The sequence below is a fragment of the Antedon bifida genome, chromosome 1 (genome assembly GCF_963402885.1).
Source record: "Antedon bifida chromosome 1, ecAntBifi1.1, whole genome shotgun sequence".
NCBI lineage: Eukaryota > Metazoa > Echinodermata > Crinoidea > Comatulida > Antedonidae > Antedon > Antedon bifida.
This window is the reverse complement of record NC_136226.1, coordinates 971,566-999,505: the sequence shown is the minus strand read 5'-3', so window position 1 is coordinate 999,505 and position 27,940 is coordinate 971,566. Positions and strand designations below refer to the sequence as shown.

The following is a 27,940-nucleotide window of genomic DNA, read 5'->3' as shown; positions in this document are numbered from 1 at the left end:
TCTGAGTAAATAATGACCCGTTTTACAGATGTACACCTTCTGAAACTCCGATATGAAGAAGATATTGTTTATGTACTATTGTATAAATGTAGGTATTGTTATTCTGAGGACACTTTCCTAATGTGTGAAACAACAAACTAGAGGCACTATTTGTTTTAAATAGGTCTATAGCCCTTTAAAGCAGGAAGTGCTTGCAGATTGGCGAAAGTCAATATTAGAACTATATTTTAAAGTTTCACTTCTTAACCTTCAAGACGATGTTAGCCTATTACAATTCATTATTAGAAAATAATCTATTAATACTTTACGAATTAAGTTCAAAGCTTCTTTGTCGGGAGCAATAAGACATTCAAGTTCGTTCACACTAAAACAGTGACTTTGAAGTTTACTTTTATGTCAACATAACGCAGCGACGTATCGTAGTACGCGGGGTGAACCAGGTCAAACACAGGGCCACAATCGCTAAAACTTGGTTCCCACTAGAACGAAACGCAACATAACGCAGCGACGTATCGACGCACAGTGCTGTATTGCGTAATCACGTGGGAACCGACAACGCAACCGTGCTGCAAACATCGCTACGGGAAATCAAATAAGTTTGTGATTTCTTTCTTTATTCATCCAAAAATTAAAAACAAATACATAAATATAACACGCATAGTACAGCGCGTACTCAAAAGTACGCGGGGTGAATTAGGTCAAAGTCTACGGCAACTAACGCAACAAGAAGGTTTGATTTCACGCAGGTGGGGGCAAACACAATTATTGAAGGGCATTTTCTTACATTGCGTCGGTTGCGTTGCGTCGCTAGTGGGAACCATGACGTTGCGCTAACATAATTGCGTTGCGTCCTTGTTTACACCGTTTGCACCATTCTTAACAACGTCGCGCACCGTTTGTGTAATAATTGAATTGACAACGCAAACAAACGTTTCTTAAATCCCCAGTCCTCAACAAAAACAAACGTGTGCACATTGGGCTACCAGAGTCAAGATGTCAATATTTTGACATTTCCCTGTGTAAACGAAGCAAACACAGATCGGCGTTCTGTGTTTGCGTCACCACCTTCGTTAAAAATGGGAGACCTGCTGATTCGATAGGATTAACACACATCTGACTTGTCAATACACACTCACTTCCGTCCCGCCAGTTTCTTGGGCGCGAGCGTTCCATACAGGAGACTTTTAGATTGTTTACAATAATTTGGTAAGTTGTAACCCGTTAATTAATGTACACATTTGCATGTTTCCTTATCACATAGGTGTACAACGAAGGGCTAAAGTTTAAGTCCTTGGTTTTTGCAGCTATTTATGTCTTAACCAGTAGTAAATATTTATTTTTTGGAGAAGTTATCAGTTATTACTTCACATGGTACAGTAGTATAGTTACTACAGTGGTTTGCATTAGAATTAGTTTTACTAGTTTTATATTACTCAGTAGGAGGCCTATCAAATATATACAACATTGCAGTCGCCATGCAGAAATGCTGAAATTAAGTTCACGCTGTGTACATTTATCGAAATAAATGGAAACCAGCAACATTGATATTCCTTGTAGTTTTGTACTTTATAGCAGACCTACATTCATTAATGTATATTGATGTTGGCCTCAATCATGATGAATTCTATATAATATTCACGTTTAGCATCAGTATAATGTTGTGGTGAATCTTGGAATTTGAAATCAAAGTCTGCCTGTTCTTACGTCACCAACTGAAATAATACAATCTTTACTAACTGGAAATAACATCCAATTTGGATTTGTTAATTAAGAGAAATGAGCATTTGTTGTACCAGGCTGCCTGTCTGTACGTTAGCTTTACTTGTAGGCCTATCTACACATATATAATCAACATTAAAGTTAATAGGACGTAAATAAATGTTAAACGCCTTATGTCCTTGACCTGGGTCCGTATATTCGAGGTCTAATAGGCTTTTTCCTTATAATTTCGTAGAAAGTGACAGAACATCAATTGAAAATCAAACTATGGTTATTAACTCATTTTATAAGAAATTAATTCGAGGATGTGCACTTTATGTAGCCTATTGTTTTACACTTTGTTCAATACTACAAACGATTGGATACGATATATGTTACCTGTAGTTAAGTAAGGATAAGTTACTCATGTTTAAAACATCTGTATCATGTATATACAATACAGTACAGTAGTACTGTATTAAAATAACTTCTCCTCACGATAATTTTAACACGCCACTCCAGATCATCTGACACATTGATAGCGTGTTCTAACTGGAAATGAAAAAAATGCCATGGGCCTAGTTTCACGGTCAATCGGAATTTTAGGGTCACCCAATTAAATATGTATCAACATATTACAGCAGTGTATCTTATATAGTACTAACATGCCTAATTTGACCAATCACAAGTGACAGTTCGGATGATGTATGATTGGTCAATTTACTTTGTGCGTACGTGCTTGCGTTGCGTCCTAGATGACAACCAATGCAGACTATACTACTTACTAATACTATCTTCTTCTGCATTCCAATTTAAATAAAGATCCCACAATTTGACGTATTGGGAATTGGAAGTTGTAACTATTATTTGTAATGGCTAAATTGTAGAAAATGGTAAACATTTTGCATTACTATGAAGCCTACACATATAAACGTTGGGCTGCCTTATACAAGCTTCGCTTTTTTGGAATTTTGCCCCTCTTATTTTAATCATATTTACTGTTAATGTTTAGCACAGGGATATGCATTAATGTTTATTTATTATGTTACTTTGATTGATTGATTGACTGAGTGAAAGCTTTGTTAGTACGCATTGAAAACCAAGACGTTCTGTGAGTTCAAATATTTAGATTTATAGCGTTTACTGTAACTTTTGACAGAGCAGGTGAAACAGAAACTTACCCATTGATCTGATGTTGAACTATATCAACATTATCAGCACATAGGTTAACAGTCAGACTATAAATAATATTTTGATTGTCTTACTATAGAGTTATATTAAATGTGATATAGGCCTTTTATTAGGGTTAACATTACGGTTACACGTCACGATTGCTATTACTATTACTATTACTAATAATAAATACTGATACTCTCGGTTGATACTTTAGTGCTAGGCCTATAATACGGTTTATCTTTACAAAATGACCTTTATTTGACTTCTTAGGAGAACCTTCGTATTTGATATACGATTTAAATTCAATGATAGGATGCAATGATTAATTAGAAGCAGTGAATCTTGACTAATGGTCTGCCGTTGAGGGCTGTAACACGTAGCGCGTTTGTGCGAGTAATGGGTTTTGCGAAACGCGTTCCGTTATGTAGTTTGTTTAACCATCAAGGAAATTTAACCCTCAAGACTGGTTATGGAGTTATTCGTATACAATTGTCAAAAATACAGTATAATGTTGGAACCTTATGTGCATGCCAATCCAATTTGATTAGTATGCCTTTTAGATGTAAACACGGCACTTAAGATTAAACTACCAGTAAGAATATAGATTACTCCGTACTGACTTTTCAATTTCATGATAATAATGTAACAGTTACACAGTTAATATTTTATTCACACAGTACTGCACTCTCTAAGATGAACGCTCTGTTATTAGATGTTTAACCTGTAAAGCAGCCATGCAAATGCGTTTTCCGAATTTAACGTCTAGTAAATGTGACGCGTTAACCGTCTACCAGATTGTCCGCTTAAGCGCGTGGTTCCCACTGCCGACGCAACGCAAGGACGTAACGACGCAATGGATTATTCCAACAGTGGCCTGCTATTGGTCAACTCGCTTGTGTTGCGCGTACGTCCTTGCGTTGCGTCTTTAGTGGGAACCACGCGCTTAAGCGGACCATCTGGTAGACGCACATGTCCAATCTGAAGAACTTACTGTATCTTCTTGGAATTGTACTTCCGAGTAAGTTTAATAAGAGACATTTGCTACCAAAATTCTTGATTGTGTTTTAGCTAGAAAATGTTAAATTGTTATTACACTTATTTGTCAACAGTTGGTAGAAATCTTTCCTGTCGACTCACAATTGTTGTGATTCATTCATGGTTTAGAAGAGCTCATTATAGGAAATATCTAATTATAATTTTCCAGGAATATAAATGAAACCTACCTGTATAGAATTTGCTTCCTTGGAGAATATCATTCAGAATTAATGAGAAAAGTTATATAAAATGGCCGGCACGGCATTACCATTGCCGATGTATTTATAGAATTTTCCTCAAAAGTATTTATCAATATAGGCCTATATGTCTAATTGAAACCTACCTAAACTTTTACACAAATATTACCTCAAGTTTACTATCCCTGGTAATAAAAGATGTACCATGATTATAATTCTGCGCGCGCTCACAGAGAAACTTATGCGTAGAAATGATACGAGTGTTGATAGAAGCGTAGCTAAAGTACCGTATCGTTGCTTTTGTAGTTGCTATGATTCATGCCTGGTTTAAACATGGTCGAAATATCGCCAGAATTCATTAATTTATTTGGTAAAGAGAAAATAGTACGGTACATCAGAACAAGATTACGAGAAATACTACAAGAAATGGAAGTTAACATGTTGTAAAACTTAACATTAATATACACACTTTAGTAGTTAATTTACACAATTACTGTTGAAAAGATATTAAAAAACAATACAATGGAATATACAAAAAGACATTTTAAAATAGTCTAACAAGTTGGAATAAAATACACAGACAATAATTTTGAGATTTAAAAAGAAACCCTAATTACACTCTATGTTGTAAATCGCAACAATGTTTTTAACCTTTAAACATACATAATTCATTTTAGATATCTTATCTTTAGTATATATGCTTTATTGTTATCTGAATCCCATATATTGATATATGAAGGTAAGACTATATTGCCATACAGTCATTCACACAAAGTAAAAAGCGACGCCCTTCACCCAATACACCCAAGTTTAATCATCTTATCATGTCAAAGGCTGCTAGATTTTCACTTATTTTAATCATGGAGATTCTTGTAAATATCACAAGCTTACTTGTACTAAAGATACATAGAGTAGGACAATTTATGATAGATAAAAATATGACAAGTCATAAGTCATTGCTCGAATGAGCCGTCACTTGTGATTCGTCGAATTACTTGCATTGTCGACGTGTTGCGTTCGGTAGTGGGAACCGAGCTTTGAGCGCAGTATGTTCAACTTTGTAAATTGCATTGTTATCTGTCTACACTAAAAAAAAAGTATGGCATGGTGTCCAATATCACATTTTTATTGTCACATAAAGTTTCACCTTGATAGTGTAGACAGAGCTTAAGAGTATGAATTCTCGAAAAATACCAATAATCTTCATTTTTTTTATTCCCTTCGTTAAGTTGGCATGATTGGAGAGATGAACATCCCAATCTTTCTGACCACCATTACACCACCCTGGATACGTGTGACGTTAAGCAGCAATAAAGCATCTTAAGATATTCTGTAGCCCTATAATAAGACTATAATACTGTTTACTTTCAAGCGCCCTTTGGCACAATTAAGTTATCTTATGACTATGCAAAGTTACTGGGCTGGATTAGCATTATAAGTTGTATACTTTATGATATTAACTTATCGATCAAAGTAAACACTTACTGGCTGTTACATCTTATGATCTGCCCCCTGCCAGATAGAAAGTCTAGTAACACAGAAACAAGATATAGCTGGTGGTGGAATCCACCTCTGAGAGACATTATTATATGTTATATAGAATCAATTTCAAATTTCATTATAATCATCATCATCATATTTCATTATCATTCATCATAATATTTTATTATTGTTACAAAAATGTAGTTACTGGGGTATGGTTAATAATGGTAATGTCGCTATATACATTCTCTCACTGACTCCTTATCAGATTAAAGGTACAAATTCCATTTCACGCCTATTTGAACTACATTATTGTATTGCACTGGTACATATCGTAGTTATACGGTATCGTACGAGCTTGAGACAAGTACGTCGTATCGTTGTTCATCATTTAAGTGAATATCTTGTACATTTTCAGGACAACATGGGGATGACACAAATGAATGTCGATGAAGAGGCCGCAACACCTGGTCGCAAAGGAAATGGATTTTACTGCAGCCCGGCGCAGTTGTTTTTTGTTGCCATAACGGTAGCCATTACCATAACAGGCGTTGGTTTATTGTGTTATTATGCACCAGATAGAACCAGTGAATGTGAACCTGTTGTAGGCACCAACGCACCTATTAAACAATCAGAGGAACCTAAACCAACAGAGAAACCTAACCCAACAGAGAAACCTAAACCAACAACAGTAAAAGATGTCACAACCAAAAAGATGCCTTCTACACCAGACATGCCGAGTCCTTCTCCGACATCTGGCGGGGACTGGGAAGGTCGACTATCTAGTAATATTATACCGAAGCATTATACGCTCACTCTGCAGCCATACCTCTACGAAATAGACATTCCAGCTGGTAGCGGCAAAACGCTGTTTACTTTTGATGGTACAGTTAAGATTGAAATTAAGTGTCTTGAAGCAACAAGTGTCATTAAATTACATAAGAATGCTATTAATGTGACACAAGGTACTCTAACTGTAACAGACATGGCCTCGTCAAAAGATGTCGCAATCAAAAGTTCTTATGATCAAGTTGAATATCAATTTCTTGTTATTGAACTTGAAACGTCACTTGAAGCAGACCGTAGCTATGAAATAAGTATGGAATATATCGGAGACTTGTGGGACGGTCTTGCTGGATTCTATCGCAGTAGCTATAAAAACGATGCTGGCGAGACCAGGTAACTTTCTTGTTTATAACAATGTTCAGATTTAACTTATATCTTTTGTAGATGGATGAAATACAGTAGTTCCGATGAATTGCATGCTTCCATTTGGCAATTTACTGAAAAGGCGATCTCTCTCCAATTCAAGTTTACCACCTCGATCCCAGTTTACTATAAATTAGCCTACTGTTTGAAACTTGGAAGATTAACAATAGCAACCAAACATTTGTTGAGATTTTTCTGGAGTTGCAGATTCCGACCGACCATTCTAGATCTGAGAAAATATCCCTTAGGAAAACTTATAATTTAACCTTTGACATTGTTTTATTTCAGGTTCATTGCCACAACGCAGATGCAGCCTACAGATGCCCGTCGAGCTCTTCCTTGTTTTGATGAACCAGCAATGAAGGCTACCTTTGATACCACCATCATACATCCCAGTGATCTTTCGGCTATTACCAACATGAATAATATTTCCACAGAAGTCCTTACTGGCGACTGGATTGGTTGGGAAAAGACACAATTCGAAACAACTCCCGCCATGTCTACGTATTTGCTTGCGTTTGTTGTATCTGACTTTACCTTCAAATCTGGAGAAACAAAAAGAAATGTAACGGTTAGTCTCATTTCATTTAATATTATTTCAAATTCTTAGGAAAGTTTAGCTATACACATTCATTTTACATATCACATACATACTGTATTTAGAATGTTGCTTATGAAACTATTTAAATATTATTTTATATTAATTAATTAATATTATGACATTTGCCAGATGCACTGGAGAATCGGCTAAACGTAATATAATACAATTATGTATTGAAAATTTGTTGGTAGTTATAATGATTGGATATTTACAAAAATAGTATTACTTTTATTCTTTCCTTATTTTGAATTAGGTTTTGTTATGCTTATTTGTTCAATTCAGTCAAGATGACACAAATAATTTATACTTTTAAATCTTGATCCTAATAATGGTCTTTATTTTTCTCTTCTGTTATTACTATTTGTTATTATTCATTATTTAATAAGTCATTATTTATTGGTTTTAATTATGCTTATCCATACATAAATGTTATTAATAAATCTATATTGGTTGTCTTTTGTAAGTTAGTCTCACTTTTATTTCTTCAAAGAATAATATACATTAACATTGTTTCATCTTTTATAATTTCACATAATTATATATGGAATGGTAAAATATAAACATAAACAGCAGACATTTTTAGGGCTAACATGTTCATAATTTCTTTTTTGTTTTTTTTTGTATAATATTTGTGTTTTAGTTCAGAGTGTGGGCGAGAACTGAACGCATCGATACAGTAGATTACGCCCTCCAAGCCGGAATTCGTATCTTGGATTTCTTCGAAGATTATTTCAATATTGACTATCCACTACCTAAACAAGGTAATTCCCAAACAGCCAGTAGTTAGTTCTGGGCTCAAAATATTTGCAAATGTTATATTTCATTATAACTCATATTAGGCCTACATTATTATTAGGTCCACGTTAATATTAATCCACATTAATTTTCGAATACTGTAATAGGCCTATCATTATTCATCATCTACGCCTTTATTTAGTTAGACCAGGTAGTGATCGGTCAGACGTAGGCATATGAACACCGACTTTATTGCGAACATTTTGTTTTATTTGGTAAATTTCTTTAAAATTATTAACGTCGATAACATCACAATTTTCAAAGTTTTATTTTATAAATAGACTAGGTATACCGTAGGCCAACATGCCTATTGATTTTCAAGAAAATCGATATATTGGTGACGTCACAAACGTAATATTACATAGCACGCCCTCTATAGCTCTCTTCATTTTACCAAACATTAACTAAACCACCACCAATAAAATATTGTCTTAATTGTGTATATTGATATATACACTTTTTTATTTTATGTTATTTTAAGATATGATAGCCATACCGGACTTTTCTGCCGGAGCTATGGAGAATTGGGGCTTGATTACGTACAGGGAAACTGCGCTACTTTTTGATTCTTCCGAAAATTCAGCGAGTAACAAGCAAAGGGTAGCCGTTGTAGTTTCTCATGAGTTGGCACATCAGGTAAGATTAGTATTGTAACAGTAATTATCATGTTTGTTAAAAATGTTAATTTTTGCTAATTATTTAAATATCGTAACTGTGGCAATCTTAAAGAATAAACTTGTTCAATTTGTCTGAAACACTAATTTGTTCTTGAACTATGGAAAACTTTGTACTCTGTATTATTTTTTCCGAAATAAAAGATGAAATGAAATGAATGAAATGTACGGCAGGAGATTACCAAACTATTCTACAATATAGCTTGGTTCTAATGGGTCGAGATGATCCATCGCTTGTGATTGGTCAAATTAATTACGTTGCCTACACGTCATTATTACGTTATATCTAAGTGGGAACCAAGCTTAGGTAAGACTCTGTATAAGTCGCATATCAGTCTCAATACATTTATATACTTTCAGTGGTTTGGAAATCTTGTTACTCCAATATGGTGGGATGATTTGTGGCTTAATGAAGGTTTTGCTAGCTATGTGGAATACCTTGGTGTTGATCACATTGAACCGTCTTGGCAGATGGTATGATGTCATTTACTTTCTACATTAAAGATGTATTTCCCACAAAAACATGAAAATTGAATATTAATAAAAAATACTTTAAATAGGCAATTTTGCATAAAGTTACTCACTTGCATAGAAAAAAAAAGTTTTTACTTGTAAAAAGATAAATTAAACAGTTAATTTCAACCAAAAACCCCCCAATTTACCTATTAATGTTGATTGAATTACAGTTTTTCATGTAAATATTTTGAAGTGTAATATTCTATTATGTGTCATCATGTATTGATTAATTCATGGTGACATTAAAATGGCATATTCAAACAATTTAAAAAATGATTTGTTCAGGGGACAATAATATCTTTAAATTTTTACAAAAGAGTATAGTAAAAGTATCATTGTTATTATGATACCCCTTCAATGTTAGTAACACAATGTTTGTATCTTGATACAGCAAGAACAGTTTGTTGTTGGGGATCTGCAGTACGTGTTTACTTTGGATGGTCTCGGCAGTTCTCATCCAATCAAAGTCCCTGTAAGAACACCAGAAGAAATTAATGAGATATTTGACTCTATCTCCTATAGCAAGGTAGGCTTTTTAGTTGAATCTAACATTTGATAATCTAATGGTTATAATCATTTTAATATAAAATATTATTTTTACGAAATTCAGTAATCACTAAAATCGATAAAGATAGTTAATTCTAAAAACAAGTTAAAGTGTTGTAACCAATCAAGCTTCATTTGAAATAATTTGGAATACATTTTATGGTCTTTAGATTAGATTATTGTAAGTTATGAGTTCATAATACTTAATAGTCAACAAAGGGCGTGGTATCACAACAAACTCCCCCTCATAATTCTCGATACTACATTACATGCCTTACCATTCCAGTAACGCAATCAATTAAGCGCACACCGCGCAAGCAATAGATCATACAAACTCGCTTGTGAGTGGTCTTCTCACATGCGTTTGCATCCAATCGTTAAAGCTTGATTCTCATACGAGGACCAATGAAAACCGACAGTTCGAGTAATCCATGGCATGTGATTGGTCAAATTACGTTGCGCTTACGTCCTTGTGTTGCAGCGTATCTAGTAGGAACCAATCATGAGGCTACTATTTAAAAAAAAGTTATACGGTGACCCGTAAGTGCCATGGCATATTTCTCAATGAACTTGCTGTTGAAATGTGTGCTGAAGTGTAAAATGAAGTATTATTCTACGAAATGTACGTTTTATTGTTTTTCCAGGGAGCCTCAATTCTTAGAATGTTGAATGATATACTTACAGAAGATGTGTTTGTGAAGGGGTTGACCAACTACCTAAACCATTTCGCGTACAGTAATGCTGAGTCTGATGATTTATGGGAATATTTAACTGCAGTAAGTAACATATTGAAATATTGATTTAAATGATTTTATAATTTGATAAAGAGAACGTAATTGAGTAAACGGTCTAGAACGTGGAACAGGAATGTGATTGTGAACAATGAAACATGAAGTGGTGAAAAAAGAAGATGTAAAGAGTTAGGATTATGACTATGAATAACGTTACGTTTATGATGGTGATGATATTAAGGTTGATGATTGCTTATGACGGTGATGACGGCATTAATACGGTTGATGATTGCCTATGACGATGATGACGACATTAATACGGTTGATGATTGACTATGACGATGATGACGACATTAATACGGTTGATGATTGACTATGAAGATGATGACGACATCAATTCGGTTGATGATTGACTATGACGATGATGACGACATTAATACGGTTGATGATTGACTATGACGATGATGACGACATTAATACGGTTGATGATTGCCTATGACGATGATGACGACATTAATACGGTTTATTGATTGACTATGACGATGATGACGAAATTAATACGGTTGATAATGATAATGATATATGTTTTTTTTAAATAAATTGTTTTATTCTTTTACTTTAGGCAGACAGAGGTATAGGAGATAACGATGTTAAACGTATAATGGACACATGGACTCTCCAAATGGGCTACCCTGTCGTTACGTGCGAACGCAATGGTGAGACAATATCAGCAAACCAGACGCATTTCCTAATCGATCCAACATCAGAAGTCGAAGATAAATACGGTGATTTAGGGTGAGATTGTTATAGTTAATATTGATACAACTCACAGTATTATATATATTAACTGGTCCATCATTAACCTATACACCACGTGTTGGTAGATAGTAGTATATTCAATATACCTTCTTTATATTCTAGATACAAGTGGTATGTGCAAGTTTCGTATTTCGACGATAGTAGTAACGATAGATCTAACAAGTGGCTCAATAAGGGACCAGGTAACTTTTTTTTTTGTGATATTCTTTTTTCCCAAAATGAAAGACAGTTTTCCTTTCGGGTATAATTTGCTGAGTTAATTAATTAGTATACAGTACGGCTAAAAATATGTATACGTGCGCAAGTGCAATCATTTATATACACGCGCGTGTCAGTTGAGTCCTAAAGCTCAGTTTCATACAATAGACCCAACGTTGACCCGACGTAGGCGCAACGCAAGTGAGTTGACCAATCACAGACGACAGTTCAAATGATCCATCGCGCCGTAATTGGTCAAATTGCTTGCGGTGCGCTAAGGTCCTTGCATTGCGTCCAAGTGGCAACACATAGACTAGCACGTTTGAGAATCCCATCGTTTTTAAGAACTAAATATCAAAGAAACTATTTTATTGAAAAAAATGAAACTTAAATTGTTATTTTATTTTACAGACTCGTTTGATTTAATGGGAAGTAATCCTGATTGGTATATACTGAATGACAGACAGAGCGGTTATTACAGAGTAAACTACGATCAGGCCAATTGGGATGCATTGAAAACTCAACTTGAAACCGATTGGTCTGTAAGTATCGTCACTATCATCTTGATATCATCATCGTCATCATCGTCATTATCATCTTGATATCATCATGGCCATTATCATCTTGATATCATCATCGTCACTATCATCTTGATATCATCATCTTGATATCATCATCGTCATCATCGTCATTATCATCTTGATATCATCATCGTCATTATCATCATGATATCAATATCGTCATTATCATCTTGATATCATCATCGTCATTATCGTCACTATCATCTTGATATTATCATCATCGTCATCATCGTCATTATCATCTTGATATCATCCCCCAATTCTTATATTTATTCATCATCATGGTCATTTTCATTTGTATTGTGATGGCGCTAGTTACACTCCGTTATGCGTGAGTAATGCATAAACATGAAATAGTTTTGACCTTTATATTAAACACACTGCTATATTTATGTACCAATATAAACATAATCTATTACCAGAATCATTTAATAACTTATTTACTACATCTGCCTCATTCCATAATTACTCAACTAGAAACAGGTCGAACTACTGTCCACCAACTAAAATGCACCAAAGTCGGACAACAATGTATCTCCTACCAAAGAACACATATTTGGAATAATAACAGATTATATAAAACAATCCCCCACTTTAAGTTTGTTTAAACAAAGATTAAAGCAACATTATAACAATAGAAATATTTAAGTTAAGTTTAAGTAAATTGTACTCATGTTTGTTCTTTTTGTTAGGTTATCATAGTATTGATTGTAGTGGAGTAAATACTGGAGTAAATTTGCTTTGTTCCATGTTGCTTATAATAAATATTTTAAAAAAAATCCCTCTCTGTTTTAGGTTTTCCCAGATGAAAACAAAGCCGCTCTTATTGACGACGCTTTCAACTTGGCAAGAGCCGGTTTACTAGAACAAGTTACAGCTCTTAGTCTTACAACATTTTTAAAGGACGACTTGAGCTATATCCCATGGGAAGCCACTCTGACAGTAATGAGTTACGTACAAGACATGTTTAGTCGATACGAGGGATATGGCGCTCTCGAGGTAAACTTAACTTAAATAAGGCATACTCATTTTTTGATACTACTGATGGTAATGGTGATATGATATTGATAATATTTATGATTTTATTGTAATTTTATGTCTTATGTCTATATAGTACCGGTATTTTTTTATAATTGAATTTTTATGATATGTATTTCTGTACTGTATGCATTGTATTGCTGAGGAGCCCAATGATCAGCTTGCTGGACGGAATCCCCTCATGAAACATGGTTCAATAATATGACATTGATAGGGTGAATGATTATGACATAATGATTACTTAATCATGATAATAGTAGTTTGATTAAACTATAGTGATTTTAATAATAACATTATTAATGAAACTATAACATTTTTTTAATTTTTTTTTGTAAGATATATATGCATAACTTGGTCGAGAACCTGTACAACTCCGTGGGATGGATAGATAGCGGATCTCATCTTGAACAGTAAGTTATACAATGTTATTGTCACTTTACTCTCCAAACAAAACATAAACTAACAAAACAGGTGCACAAAAATAAGTATTAAAAGCCGTTTGGTAGATGACAGTGAAGTGAAAAATATTTTTCGTCCGTTAACTGATTATCTGTAATTGTTAAAATGTTGTTTATGTTTCATGTTATAATTGTGCTCTTTACAGATACAACCGTGTGAATGCACTCTCCACAGCCTGTACATATAAGAATGATGATTGTCTGATAGAAGCCACTGCTCTCTATGCACAATATATGACGTTGTCAAACGCTGGCAATTCCACAAACCCGTAAGAAACGTTTTACACAGTACTTTACAATAACTTAAATGAGATGTGCCCATATATGAACGTGATGACATCATATCACTACCATATTTGGGCACATCCAACTCTTTTTGTCAAACTAGTTTGATAGTGACGATCCATTGTTTGTAATTTGTCAAATTGATTGCGGTTTGAATTGTTTTCTAATCTTTGTGTAGATAAATTATAGCTAAATATCTATTTTTATATTATTTTTCATTTCAATATGTTTAATTTCACTTTTATTTGTTTTTGTGATTTTTACGTGCACTTCGTTATATACTGTTTTACGCCTGTTTTAATTGTGTTTATGTTTAAATAAGTATCATGTAATTCAGCCCTTGGCTGCGATTTTGATATTTAAAAAAATGAAATAAAACTAGAGTGGGAACTAACCTGACTGACGCATTACAGCAATGTAGACACTCTTGAATGGTATTGTTGTTTTCTTCTTCAAGTGTATCACCGAATTTGCGAACACTGACGTACTGTAATGGTATCCGTGAAGGTGGCCAAGTCGAGTGGGACTTCGGTTGGGGTAAATATACAACTAGCGACGACGCCGCAGAAAAGAGTAAATGGTTGTTCGCACTTGGGTGCAGTCAGGAACCCTGGATATTAAGCAGGTGAACACACTTTTATTCAAATTATATTAAAATTATTTGGATAAATCATATAAATAATATTTATTATGAATAATCATTTCTCTAGAGTACCCAGGGCAAGAGTCACCACATATGGTAAATTTCCAAATTTATCATTAAATACAATTTGTGGAAAAAAAATTTGCGCACTTCCACAAAAATTGTTCTCAATTCATATGCTGAAGTTGAAACACACCTTACTATGCTCTATCTTTGAAATTCTGGATTTGCATCATATTTTGTTAGTTCAACAAACTTGGCCAATGTGGTGTCTCTTCGTCATGTTTAATTTGTAATAAGTTACGTGAACGTAAACATAACCGTTAAAACACGTAATTGTATTATTTTCCGCAACGTTATTGCTGAAATTGGTTTATAAAAGGAACTTCTATAAAACTCTTTCTAAATTCTAATCGACAAATTAGTGGTTAGCCTGGACTTGTAAGCCTCCATAGAGCTGGACGCTGTTGTCAAACAAATACATGAAATGAATGCCTGCTTAACATCACAAACTAATGATGTTGTTTATTTCTAGATATCTTGAGCTTTCACTAGATCCAGATGAGGTAAGATCTCAAGACGCCGTCTACGTCATTCAGTACGTATCAGACAACTACGTCGGTAGAGCTCTTGCGTGGGACTTCATTCGCGCCAAATGGGACATTCTCAGAAACAAGTAAGTATAATTAATATTGTTTAGCATTTGAACATAAAGATCAGGGGTGGATTAGGTGTATTTAACCCTGTAACTGATAGAGAACAAGCCCCTTTCATAAATGTTTTATTTAATATCAACCACTGGAGTATCAAGAAGCATATAATGGAGTATTTTCTTTGTGAGAGAGAATCAGAACAGCGATACACATGCGCATGGTGTGCGATGATGACGTGAAAAGGGGATTAGTTCTTTGGAATCAGACAGTAAAAAACAGTCAGTGTGATGATGCAGGAATTAGGGCGAAAAATACTCAATTGTATTATTGACTTTTTTGACCAGTTCTAGTGCTTTGCATGCAAGCGTGTCTGCCACGAACCATTATACACAAACTCACCTTCCAATCCAGTGTGATGGTTCAATCCGCCTACTGTATATCTAACCCAGTCGGTATCCGAAATAACGACCATTATACACAAACTCACCTTCCAATCCAGTGTGATGGTTCAATCCGCCTACTGTATATCTAACCCAGTCGGTGTCCGACATAACGACCATTATACACAAACTCACCTTCCAATCCAGTGTGATGGTTCAATCCGCCTACTGTATATCTAACCCAGTCGGTGTCCGACATAACGACCATTATACACAAACTCACCTTCCAATCCAGTGTGATCGTTCAATCCGCCTACTGTATATCTAACCCAGTCGGTGTCCGACATAACGACCATTATACACAAACTCACCTTCCAATCCAGTGTGATGGTTCAATCCGCCTACTGTATATCTAACCCAGTCGGTATCCGAAATAACGACCATTATACACAAACTCACCTTCCAATCCAATGTGATGGTTCAATCCGCCTACTGTATATCTAACCCAGTCGGTATCCGAAATAACGACCATTATACACAAACTCACCTTCCAATCCAATGTGATGGTTCAATCCGCCTACTGTATATCTAACCCAGTCGGTGTCCGACATAACGACCATTATACACAAACTCACCTTCCAATCCAGTGTGATGGTTCAATCCGCCTACTGTATATCTAACCCAGTCGGTGTCCGATATAACGACCATTATACACAAACTCACCTTCCAATCCAGTGTGATCGTTCAATCCGCCTACTGTATATCTAACCCAGTCGGTGTCCGACATAACGACCATTATACACAAACTCACCTTCCAATCCAGTGTGATCGTTCAATCCGCCTACTGTATATCTAACCCAGTCGGTATCCGAAATAACGACCATTATACACAAACTCACCTTCCAATCCAGTGTGATCGTTCAATCCGCCTACTGTATATCTAACCCAGTCGGTATCCGAAATAACGACCATTATACACAAACTCACCTTCCAATCCAATGTGATGGTTCAATCCGCCTACTGTATATCTAACCCAGTCGGTATCCGACATAACGACCATTATACACAAACTCACCTTCCAATCCAGTGTGATGGTTCAATCCGCCTACTGTATATCTAACCCAGTCGGTGTCCGACATAACGATCACATACAAAGTGCTTTTAATATGTATTTTGTCGCTGTAATTGTTATACTACTACATTGCAATGATGTTAAAAACATAAGAATTAACTGCATGATGCTTCTACTAAATTAAAACGTTTTAATGAAGAAAATATCTGAACATGTGATGGTCACTGCGGTGCGGTGAGTGTTTTGACTAATCTTGGCTTAGTTTTTTTAAATAATACTAAATCTGTCGTCTTTTATTCAGCGTGCAATGTGTAAGTAGGCCTACTTAATACTATTATCATTATTACAGTTTTAAGATCATTATTAAATAGCATGAAGAAACACTCATTTTTAGCGTTAATAAAGTTCATTTCATGAATACTAAACGTTTGTTAGTGTAGAACATTATCATTGTAACAATATTGTTAACAGCATGTTTGATGTGCTAACGGCTGTTAAAAGATTAAGCCACTTTGGTAAACATTGATAGCAATAGCCTTACCACCTTATAATAATAATAATATATGGCCAATCTATAGACAAGTTTTTTATTTGGCCTAATATGCACAAAAATGTATAATTATACTATTTTGTCAGTCACCTTGACAATATAAATAGTAATATTACAATTTCTATAAGTTTCTGTATAATAAGTGAGAGCTGAGACATGGTCCGCTTTTGGCTCAGCACTGTAATAGGTTTTAGTTGTATAGTTAACGTATAAACGTATATAAATTATATGCCTAAACATGATAGAATTAGCATGACTTTAAACTAATTTCCTTCTCTTGGTATAACTTAACTGTTACTCCCACCGGTTTTTTTGGCAGATATAGAGGTTTTGCCTTTCGTCGCCTGCTTTCATCAGTCTCCGCCCACTTCAATACGGAATACGACTTGGAAACGGTAGGTTTCTAATATGACCTTAATATAGGTCATATCAACTTGTTTTGCTCTAAGGTTCTTTACCGTTATTATTGTTAATACAATCATCCAACCTAGTAAATCTAATTACACGTTGTATTATGTGTTTTGTCTTCTAGCTTCTGGAATTCGGGGAAGGCAAAGATTTTGGTTCAGTCAACCGGGCATTTCTCCAAAGTGTAGAAAAAACTAAAGCGAACATAAAGTGGATGGATAACAATGCCGAAGATGTGAAGAAATGGCTAGAAGAAGCTAACTTGTCGTCGTAGTTTTAGTTTTAGAATAACTTCATTTAAGTTTATATAGTTTGGTGATAATAAATTGTAATTTATTCATTCCTAAACATTTATTTCTATTAATGGGGCATAGAAAATCACAGATTTCCTCATCTTATCGTTTCAAATTTAATTAATTAAATTTCAGTATATAACCGGGCGGTTTAGAATTGATGTTCTATTCCTAATGTGTTTTTTCGAATTGATGTTCTATGCCTAATGTGTTTATATATATATATATATACATAAAGATAATGGTAATGACATTATGTATAGTTTGTTTTAGTTTAGGTACGATATTCCTGATGTTGACTAGATTTAATTTGTGATTTTATCACGTTATATTTATCTTTATTTTGTAGAATGTAATTCAAATTGTGACCAAGTATTTTAAAACTACCTTTGTACAATGCTTTTATTAATAAAATTATATATTTCAAAATTATGTGAATGAAATTAAATTTGTTTTCACACAATAACACTTTTTGTTTAATACAACTTCTAATAAATTGCATTCACATGATAATGAATACAATGAATATGTAAAATAATAATTCCATACAGTCGATGAAGGCACGGTCAATGTAGCGGTGCTATAATCTTTGGTTTTACTGTCTCGTCTTCAGAGTTGACGTTAAGACTTTGGTCGGGTAAACAATAAGAATCAATGTGATCCAATTGTGTACATTGTTTTTTATTTGAGGCGTCTAAACAATTAAATCACGTTATGAAACATTTTTCTTTTCAGTTATGGTGGTGGTTCATTTTCTTTTAGCCGATTGATTGAGAGTGTTACAAAACATTTCAATACTAACTTTGATTTAGAAGAGGTAAGTTGTTGGTACTTTCACCGTTCCTGGTTTGACCCTTTCACTTTTAATGGTTTAACCATTTCACCGTTCGTGGTTTTACCATTTCACTGTTAATGGTTGGACCATTTCACCGTTCCTAGTTGTTCAAATTATTTAGGAAAAGTTAAGACACGTCCGTGCTTAAAGCATACAAAAGCCTCATGGTCAATTGACTGTGCGTGTACTTCTGCGCATGATCACAGTATTTCTTCTGTGACCACTGAACACATTTAGCACCGGTATTTTATATCTTAAGTTATGTAAGTTTCGGATGAATAATGAGCTAAAAAAGTAAGTATTAAGAAACTTATATTAATATACTTATTATAAAATATGATTATTATGATTTTTAAACAGTTGGAAGCGTTTGGCAAAGATAGAGATTTCGGATCAGCAGCTCGCGCCTATCAACAAAGTGTTGAGAAGACAAAGGCAAATATCATATGGATGACCAACAATGCTGAAAGTACGTTCAAATGGCTGGAAACCGAAAACCCTTGATAAGAGATCACACCAAGATTAAAACATTTTATTACTGAACATTTTCCTATTTCATATATCCATTTTTAATATCGGTATATTTATACCAATCGTGTTACTTCGATTTTCTACTGGAATATGGTACGTCGATTATTAATGTTTGACGCTAGTGACGGTTTATAACCACACTGGCCGAAAGTCTGTGTTACCACTTGAATAATTAGTCAATTAAACAATATTAAAACATATCAGTTTTTACTGCAACAAATTATTGATAATATTTATACATTTAACGCTGAGAGAATCAAGTTGATCATCATATGCAGTTTGTCACGGCATGCACCACAAAGAGAAGCACAAAACACCCGCGTGCGCGCACATTAATGTATTTTTCACGCGCGTTGCTTGTCAGCGTATAATGTTTTTAAACATAGAAGCAAATGTAAATTTATACTAGCAACGTATGGATTCATTAGAATATATTATACTGATACTGTGAAATTTTCCACTTTTGTACCATGCATTATACACCTACAAGTTAATGTTTTGTTGTAAGCCAGAAAAACATTTTATAACCAGACAAAATAAAATGATGAATGTACAGTATACTCAGCATAAATACATTAATATATATCTTACACATTGTTAATGTTAATATTAAATCATTTATTATAATGTTATAATACGGTAATATGACATTAAATTATTATTGAAAATAATATTGATATTATTATACTAATATATTTGATTTTTATCTATTATTATATAATATATAAAAAGAATATTTACCAATTATTATAGTCAATGATATTGAATAATGTTTTATTTATCCCATTTGTTACATGACTTTTGAACTATTATACAATAAAAATAAAGTTGTTCTAAATTGTTCCGTATCGATTGAAATACAGACATTATATAGTTATTATCATAACAAGTTATCAAAACAAACAATTTGTATTTGGAATAAGAGATTGTGTAGTTTTGACATGAAGAAATTATTAATGTTTAAACATTTAACATACAATTATGGTGATTTTTGTAGACGTAAGAATCTACTATGAACACTTGGGAGATCTAGGTACATGTTTGGCAACTCGACTGCTAGTTGTAATATAGCATGTTCATATTTTAGGAACAGACAAAGGTCAACGTTTAACGATCTTTACAAGAGTGTGTAACTGCGTAAACTGCATCAAAAGGTTCTGACTGCTAAACAAAGTTTGATTCATAAACCTCCTGAATTGCATGCGGTTTTATTTCTAATTTCAATCCTTTTCGTTTCATTCTCATTCTATCCAATGATCTTGTTTTCCATTCATCTACTTCCACTTCTTTTTTCTTACTTCTTATATCACGATCTAAAGTGCTAGATCTACTAATGAATTGAACACTCGATTTTAACGAGTTGTTATCGAGTTCATCCAGCAGTGTCTCATCTTCAAGCTCTTTCCATACTTGTGTTCTCCTGTGTTTACTCTCTCTCTTTAATGAGTTGGTCATGTATTCAATTGCGTCATCCAGGGTACTCATTGCGTCATTAACAGCAAGTCGTTGCTGCAATGACTGCGCCGACTTTTGCGCAATCTCAGACATCGATTCGCACTTTTCGTAAAGATCAACGTCACTCATCTTTTTAAGTGACGACATTGACGTCGAGAACAACGGCGAGTAACCGATCGAGTTAAAGCAAGACGAAGATTTTTGTCCGCTAATCCGCAAATTATTTGCGACCAGGTGGTTTTTCCTGGCACTGTTTAACGCGAACAATCCCTGTAGTGGAATTTCATTGCAGCTTAAATTTAAATGAGTTAGTTTTGTAACTTTATGTAAGTTTTCGGCAATGCTCATAGCACCTTCTAAGCCGACACGATTCGATGCTAATTGTAAGAAAGTCAAGTTTTGAATTTCGTGTAGATAAACAGAAATTGCGCTGACTCCATCATCAGAAATCAAATTCTCACTCATGTCCAAATGTCTCAAATATTTCAGATGGCAGAACTTCTTAGAAAAGGCAACAGTGGATTTGTTTGTGATTGAATTTTTTGAGACGTCGATTAATTCGAGCGTTTCACAATAACAGAAGTTGTCAACAGCGACAATAAACCCATCATCCGTGATTCCATTTTTCTGAACTCGAAGATGAAGAAGCGGCATGTACTTCATCGACGTCGCTAAGTTCTTGAACCCCTTGTTACCAATATTACATTCACTTAATTCAAGATAAACCAGTGACGTCATGAGTGATAGTATCAAATTGATGGCATGAAGACCATCTGGTCCGAGGTCATTGTTTCTAAAATTGATTGACTGAAGTGGTGTTTCGTCGTGAATGTGATTAGTAAAGAACGGCACCACACAAGCATCAACTCCAGCATTACTTAAGTCAACACTAGACAGATAATGTGAATGTTGTACAAAATATCCAATAGCGGAGACCACATACGGTAGATGATGAATTCGATTATTCTTAATACTGATGCATAGAGTGGGAAGGAGTTCTTCAACCATGGAGCACAAGTTTCCACCTTTAGCCTCGTACACACTTTCAACCATCATTATCTGCAAGTCATGTTCTGCAATATCGTTCACACAGCTTGCTTTCACCAATGTCCTAAGATAGCTACGTAATTTCTCTGGATGGAACTTGGCAATGAGACCTGCCAGAATGCTGCAAACACCTCTAGTTGATGGCAGTAACTGGAGACAATGTTCAAGAGCTTGTGAGATCTGAAGGTTACTGGTGACCGTATCTTCTAAGTTACTGCAACACCAAATCGCTATTACGTAATCCTGCATGACCCGATTAGAAAAAATAAAATAATTTGGCTCCTTCTCGTGACGTCGTAAGAAATCAAATGAGTACTGCCTAGCCTGCAGTTCGGTAAACGACGGGAAATGTCTGTGAAGTAAGTGGCTCGGAATTAAGTGTCCATTCTTTGGGTTTTCGTAACGTGTTTCAAGAGAAACTTTTCCTAGAATTTTTAAAATTCTTTGTGACACTTCTGAATTGATCATAGATCTTCCGAAGCCAAAATACTCAGCATTTTCAAACTCGAAAACTTGATCTTCAATGAAATCTGCTAACATATCACAAATTGTGGCTGGAACCTCTCGATCTTCTCGTAAATTATTTTTCAAGTAAGATAAAATCCCAGGGTGATCATCTAAATTGAATCCTGATATTACAGGATTCTCTTTACAGATATCCATCAAATTGATGTTAGTTTCCATGAATATAATGAAGATATTTAAATAGTAATTGGAATTTCTTTAAAAACTTGATCGTTGGTCTGACGTCATTCTTTGTTTTCTGTGAAATAAAAAAAGTATCGTAAGTGAGAATAAATATTTGAATAATGCATCGTTAATTATGGTGACGACTTTTAATCTTACAATATACGTCCTGAATCAACATATAGGAAGAGAAAAACGACCAATTATCATACTTTTAACCACAAGTTGTGACGAACTAACATAAAACAGTTTTTATCCAGTAAGTTGACACTTATCCAAAATTCCACAAACACATAATCTCCTAGGGTAGATTTCAAATGTTAGGCCTAGCTAGATAGGCCTCTATTTTAAAAATCGTAATTTTATTCGCATGACGACACTGAACGAGGCACCGACTACTACTGCTGAGGATCGACGATCGAAAGAAAGGAATCTGCGCGTTTACGCAAGAAATACTTCTGCGCGCAATAACAATTTTTAATATTCGAATTAAGCACGCAATACAATTACACAACATACATATGTACACGACATACAGAATTGTAATGAACTAAAAATGAGAAAGTAGACATTTTAAAAAGTTTTTGATTTTAAAGTGAATGAGTGAACATGTTTAACATGTACCATGGCGTTATCTGTTTAATTATTGCTCACTGTGTTCTCTCGGCACCAGCAATTGTAAGTGTTGTTAATCATTAAAGGATAGCTAGGCTAGCCCAGACTAGCTAGGCCAACCTTAGTTTAGGCATATGCCTAGGCCTGGGTAAAGTAAAAAACATTGAAAACTGACTAACCACCAATAAAATCGGATGAAGACGATAGATAGCAAAAAGACTCTTCTTATTGGAAGGCTGTCTAGGCCTAGGCCTACTTTGATGAAGCAGATACAGCAACTGTTGGTAGCGGGTTTAATTGTAATTTATACTATATGATTAACCATATTTTGCATTTAAAACTAGGTACCAAAACAAAATGCTAAATCTGATGACCAGACGCAGAAAATTCCGGCAGTGAAGAACCAAGGTTTAAGTAACCCGCAACAGCCATTGAATGGTAACATTCCGTCTGAAGTTCATCAGTATTCAGGGACTATTTCATTCTTACCCAGCCCTCTACCGTATTCTGGAATTGCAGGGTACGGCTACGGTGGTGAAGCAACCACGGAAGGATTCGTAATCAGTGAAGACAACACCAATGATTACATTGAGCTTAATAATAACGAACCAATCAATTTAATTCATGAAAATGGCAAGACACTTGGTGTAAAAACTGCAAATACATCGCCTAATGTGAACTCAGAGAAGAAAGTTAAAGATTATAATGATTTAAATAATTTAGATTATTCTGAAATTAGTAACATCGCTGAAAACTACCCGTCATTGTTTGAAGAATATTTAGATTATGGGACCGGGGGGAACTTACCGCCAATCGGACAAGCCAAGTATGATGAACGTAAAGATTATGGGACCGGGAGGAACTTACCGCCAATCGGACAAGCCAAGTATGATGAAGGTAAAGATTCTGAAGACCTAGGTACTCAATATTTGCCCGGAGGAGGTGTAGATAATTCTGAGAAAACAGATGATACCAATGTTGGTCAACAACAAAATGCTGTTGATGAACTTAGTAACCAAGAGCTTAGTAAGCCTAATCAAGAAGCACAGCAGCCGACATTTGTGAGAGAGGACTTTGCAGGAGAGGACGTGGAGGGTGCTGAAGCTGATCAGATCATGGCAATGGTAAACGCTAAGGAGCATCCGGGTGAGTCTAACTCTTAGTCAAATACGAAGACTTTTAATTCTGTAGGATTTTATTATTACAATCAAACTGTATTTTAATGTTATACTAAAGATCTCTCTTTACACTATCAATTTATGCGACAAAAAATGTATAATGTACACAATTATGTCATATCACTACCATATTTGGGCACATCACATTTTGTCAAACTAGTTTGATAGTGTAGACAGAGCTTTAGACGACCAGAGATATTGACTTGGTTCTCATCGTTGCGTTGTAACCAAGCGTTGAGAGATAAATCACAAGATCCGAAAGTTATTGTTTGTGGAGAACTTTTAAGTTATTAAATAATAAGGCTACAAAGAAAAGAATTCCGTTAACAATTTAGTAAAGATATTCGTGTTTTTTTTTTTCAGGTTTGTCCAACGGTATCGAATACGATGTCGGAGTACCAGATAAAATGGTTAATCGGCCTGGTGTCAATCAGTCAGAGGAAAGAAACAAAGGGAACTCTCAACATCCAAGAAATGAAAATAAAAAAGAGGTCGTAGAGGTTGAAGGAGTTCCTAATGATGAAGAAATCGAACAATTACGATCTTTAGTTAAAAAATATGGACGGAATATACTGGATGCAGCATAACAGTTTGAAGCTGAGATAAACGTTTTATTTTCAGTACACACTGAATAAAAATATGAAACATTTTTAGTGGTTTTGACGAATTATTATTATTTAAATCACAGCATTATATATTTAGAAGTCTTTTTTTATTCTATTTAACCACTATATTTCCATGATAATAGATACATTTAATAATTTATTATTTTACAAAATTATTAACCAATATTCAAAACTAATTTAGGCTCTTACGAGGCTCTTACTGAAGATTTTAAAACATCGCCACCAACATCATTACGTTTATTATAGAGGTCTCCCTACTCTAAGTAAATACTTATGGGGAAGTACGACCTTGAGTATGGTGCAGACTGTAAATAAACAAGTATCTAAAAGTGTAGGCAGTCATACAGGCTAGTATTTGTTTAGAGATATGGCCACTGACAGATCTTACCGACAACTAAAAAATATTCAAGATGATGACTTTTCTGATGAAGAAAACAACGCATTTGCTCCGTTGGCAGGCCACCAGCAGCAGAGCAGTGGTGGTGGTGGGACGACGACGTTCCGAGGAGGGAAGCGGTCTCAGTCAACTGTTCGATCTTGTGGACGGGGTAGATCAACATGTATTGTATTTGCGGCTTTGATTCTGGTTTTAGCCATCGCAGTGGTGTCAAGCTTCGCTAGGCCTAGATGTTCTAGAGATGTTGGATCAACAACAAATATTTACACAACAGTTGCTCAGCAAACGACAAAACCACCCCCAATAAACCCTACTCCCAGCCCATGGCCTTGGAACAGTGTACGTCTTCCTACTGATGTTATACCAACATCATATCGTATCTTTCTACATCCAAACCTAACAACTTATGATGTAACAGGCAGTGTCATTATTAATGCTATGGTACAAAATCCAACAAAATTACTCGTTTTACATGCAAAAAATATGACACTTTCGAAAGTTGAGGTATTGGATGCTTCAAAGCAAAGCATTCCTCTAGATAAGTACGTGCTTAATGAAAAACTAGAACAGGCCGATATTGTTTTCGTCAATGAGATTGAAGGTGAAATTGAAATATGCATTAATTTTACATATGTTTTGAATGATGGGTTAGCAGGTTTCTATCGAAGTACGTATGTCGATGAAAACGGTGTCACAAAGTAAGTCATTGTTCATATTTTATTTTTTATTTTAATTATACATGCAGGTACTTGTTGCAAACATTCATTCTGTTATTAACTAACATACTGTACCTGCCAACATTTATAATTGAAAAACTGTTCTTTTTTTTTTGCAACAACCACGAAAACAAATAAGGCACAAATAGTTAAACAAAAGAAGATTAAACAGTACATAATTGTTATTGTGTTCTTAAATAATAAATTGCATTTATTTTAACATTTTTAGTTTGTTGTCCATAAATTATTTTGGCCTCCTTTTTGCAATCTTTTTGTACTTTTTTTACTGTAATATATACATTTTGTTTCATCTTAATCTTTGAAATGTTTTGTGTGCAGAAAACAAATTAAAAAAACAGTAATGAACAACTAAATGTTAGAATTTAAGTGAGTTGGTGTTTTTCAGGAAGTCTTTAACATACAAATAATATATACTGAAAGGCATGTTAGCAAATCATACAATTTTGTTAAATTGATGTACATCTAGAGGAATCTTTGAACAAGATTCAAATAATTACCTATTTTATATAACAAAATCATAAAAATATACAATTAATATTGGAAATATATAGATTTTCTAAATATAAGAAAAATAACATAAATTTAATGGATGTGGAAAAAATATGTTTTGTGCCAAAAATAAAGATGGTTTACACTTTTTACACTATTAAATTAATAAGATAATTATACTGTAGTAGTTTTTCCCACCACTCTCTGAGGTGTGACATGATGTTTAAAGTACTGTAGCTAAGCACTGTTAATATTACATATAATCATAATAAATTGATTTTAATGTCAGTTTATTTACTGCTAAACGCAAATTATATTTTGCTAATATTTGTTTATAATTGCCTCGAGTCCCAAACAATTTTAAAAAAGTGTCTGAAAAAAAAAGACTCTTTACAACACTAAATCAATCTATTCATTTCATCTGAAACAATGCACATAACAAAAAGATGAAAGGGACCTCCAGGAAACCCCAAGGTCTTGTGATAGGAGGCCCACTAAAGATGAGATATATTAAGATAATAAATAAATTTAAAAAAAGCCTGTATAGACGAATAGACCATGACAGGATCAACAGGGGACGCGCATTGTTAAGAAATATAAGACTACAATATAACTACAGTATTTGCTTACCGAATTTACTTAACAATACCAAAGTATGTTGATAATAACCAGGTCTTGCCTATACAGCTATCAGCACTATCATTAAGTTTCATCATCAGAGTATTCCACATGTTATCAGCAGAATCATTCCATCAACTTTCTACTTTTCACTATTGTCCCTTTATCTTCCTAGTCAGAATCAGGAACAGCATTAACCTGTTTCATTTACAATAACCGTCTCTTAGTAGTCGCACCCAACATGGAGTATGTCTGTAAAGTTTGGTTTAGAACCAAGATTTGGCGAGTGGTTGTGTACAAAGGCCTTCGACACTTCCTGAAAATGCGTGACAGTAGTATGAATCACAGAAGTCACTCTACATTTATTATTTTGCGTTTTTTTCATCGTATGATTCATATAGTGATTTAAAAACTAAGACATAAGTAAACTTAGACGTGTTCAGTAGCTGAAATCATTTTTCCTTTGTTCTCTAAATTAGATTAAATCATTTTTTGCGTAATTAGCTTTTTCTTTGTTTTTTACTAATTGAGTGAATAATTAAGTATAAAACCCAAATAAAGTAATAAACTGAAAAATATTGAAAACTTTGTAATAATATTTGGTTCTACACTATTTAATATTTATGTGACAAAAAATGTGATGTGCCCATATATGGACATATCACTATCATATTTGGGCATATCACT

The 27,940-nt window shown here is 34.3% G+C and overlaps 4 protein-coding genes across 5 annotated transcripts in view; 3 read left to right on the top strand and 1 right to left on the bottom strand.

Moving 5' to 3' along the window:
- Nucleotides 1-1,094: 1,094 nt before the first annotated feature.
- LOC144836810 (aminopeptidase N-like) lies at nucleotides 1,095-20,231 on the top strand. Of its 2 annotated transcripts, none has more exons than XM_078691692.1 (18): nucleotides 1,095-1,206; nucleotides 6,007-6,767; nucleotides 7,086-7,368; nucleotides 8,039-8,159; nucleotides 8,675-8,829; nucleotides 9,228-9,341; nucleotides 9,775-9,909; nucleotides 10,574-10,705; nucleotides 11,283-11,455; nucleotides 11,582-11,661; nucleotides 12,089-12,219; nucleotides 13,054-13,257; nucleotides 13,633-13,706; nucleotides 13,901-14,023; nucleotides 14,497-14,664; nucleotides 15,218-15,358; nucleotides 17,657-17,732; nucleotides 17,870-18,735. In XM_078691692.1, exons 2-18 carry the CDS (start codon nucleotides 6,013-6,015, stop codon nucleotides 18,017-18,019), a joined length of 3,015 nt encoding a protein of 1,004 aa, XP_078547818.1. In that variant the 5' UTR covers nucleotides 1,095-1,206; nucleotides 6,007-6,012; the 3' UTR covers nucleotides 18,020-18,735. The 2 variants fall into 2 exon arrangements, with proteins under 2 accessions (XP_078547818.1, XP_078547810.1); XM_078691684.1 differs by lacking the exons at nucleotides 17,657-17,732; nucleotides 17,870-18,735 and adding exons at nucleotides 18,774-18,855; nucleotides 19,234-20,231 and having other exon boundaries at nucleotides 1,096-1,206.
- Nucleotides 20,141-27,486, bottom strand: LOC144836837 (uncharacterized). Its single transcript, XM_078691711.1, has 2 exons — nucleotides 27,266-27,486; nucleotides 20,141-22,669 (listed from the first exon to the last, which is right to left on the bottom strand). The coding sequence occupies exon 2, from the start codon at nucleotides 22,588-22,590 to the stop codon at nucleotides 20,569-20,571; it is 2,022 nt and encodes a 673-aa protein (XP_078547837.1). The 5' UTR covers nucleotides 22,591-22,669; nucleotides 27,266-27,486; the 3' UTR covers nucleotides 20,141-20,568.
- Nucleotides 23,139-24,973, top strand: LOC144836840 (uncharacterized). The gene is made up of 4 exons (XM_078691720.1): nucleotides 23,139-23,271; nucleotides 23,553-24,045; nucleotides 24,106-24,354; nucleotides 24,750-24,973. Exons 1-4 carry the CDS (start codon nucleotides 23,203-23,205, stop codon nucleotides 24,971-24,973), a joined length of 1,035 nt encoding a protein of 344 aa, XP_078547846.1. The 5' UTR covers nucleotides 23,139-23,202.
- Nucleotides 25,324-27,940, top strand: part of LOC144836826 (glutamyl aminopeptidase-like) — an 18,959-nt gene continuing 16,342 nt past the window's right edge. Inside the window, exon 1 of the mRNA XM_078691703.1 lies at nucleotides 25,324-26,107. Coding sequence (XP_078547829.1) covers nucleotides 25,380-26,107 — 728 coding nt within the window. The 5' untranslated portion in view covers nucleotides 25,324-25,379. The remainder of the gene's footprint in view (nucleotides 26,108-27,940) is intronic.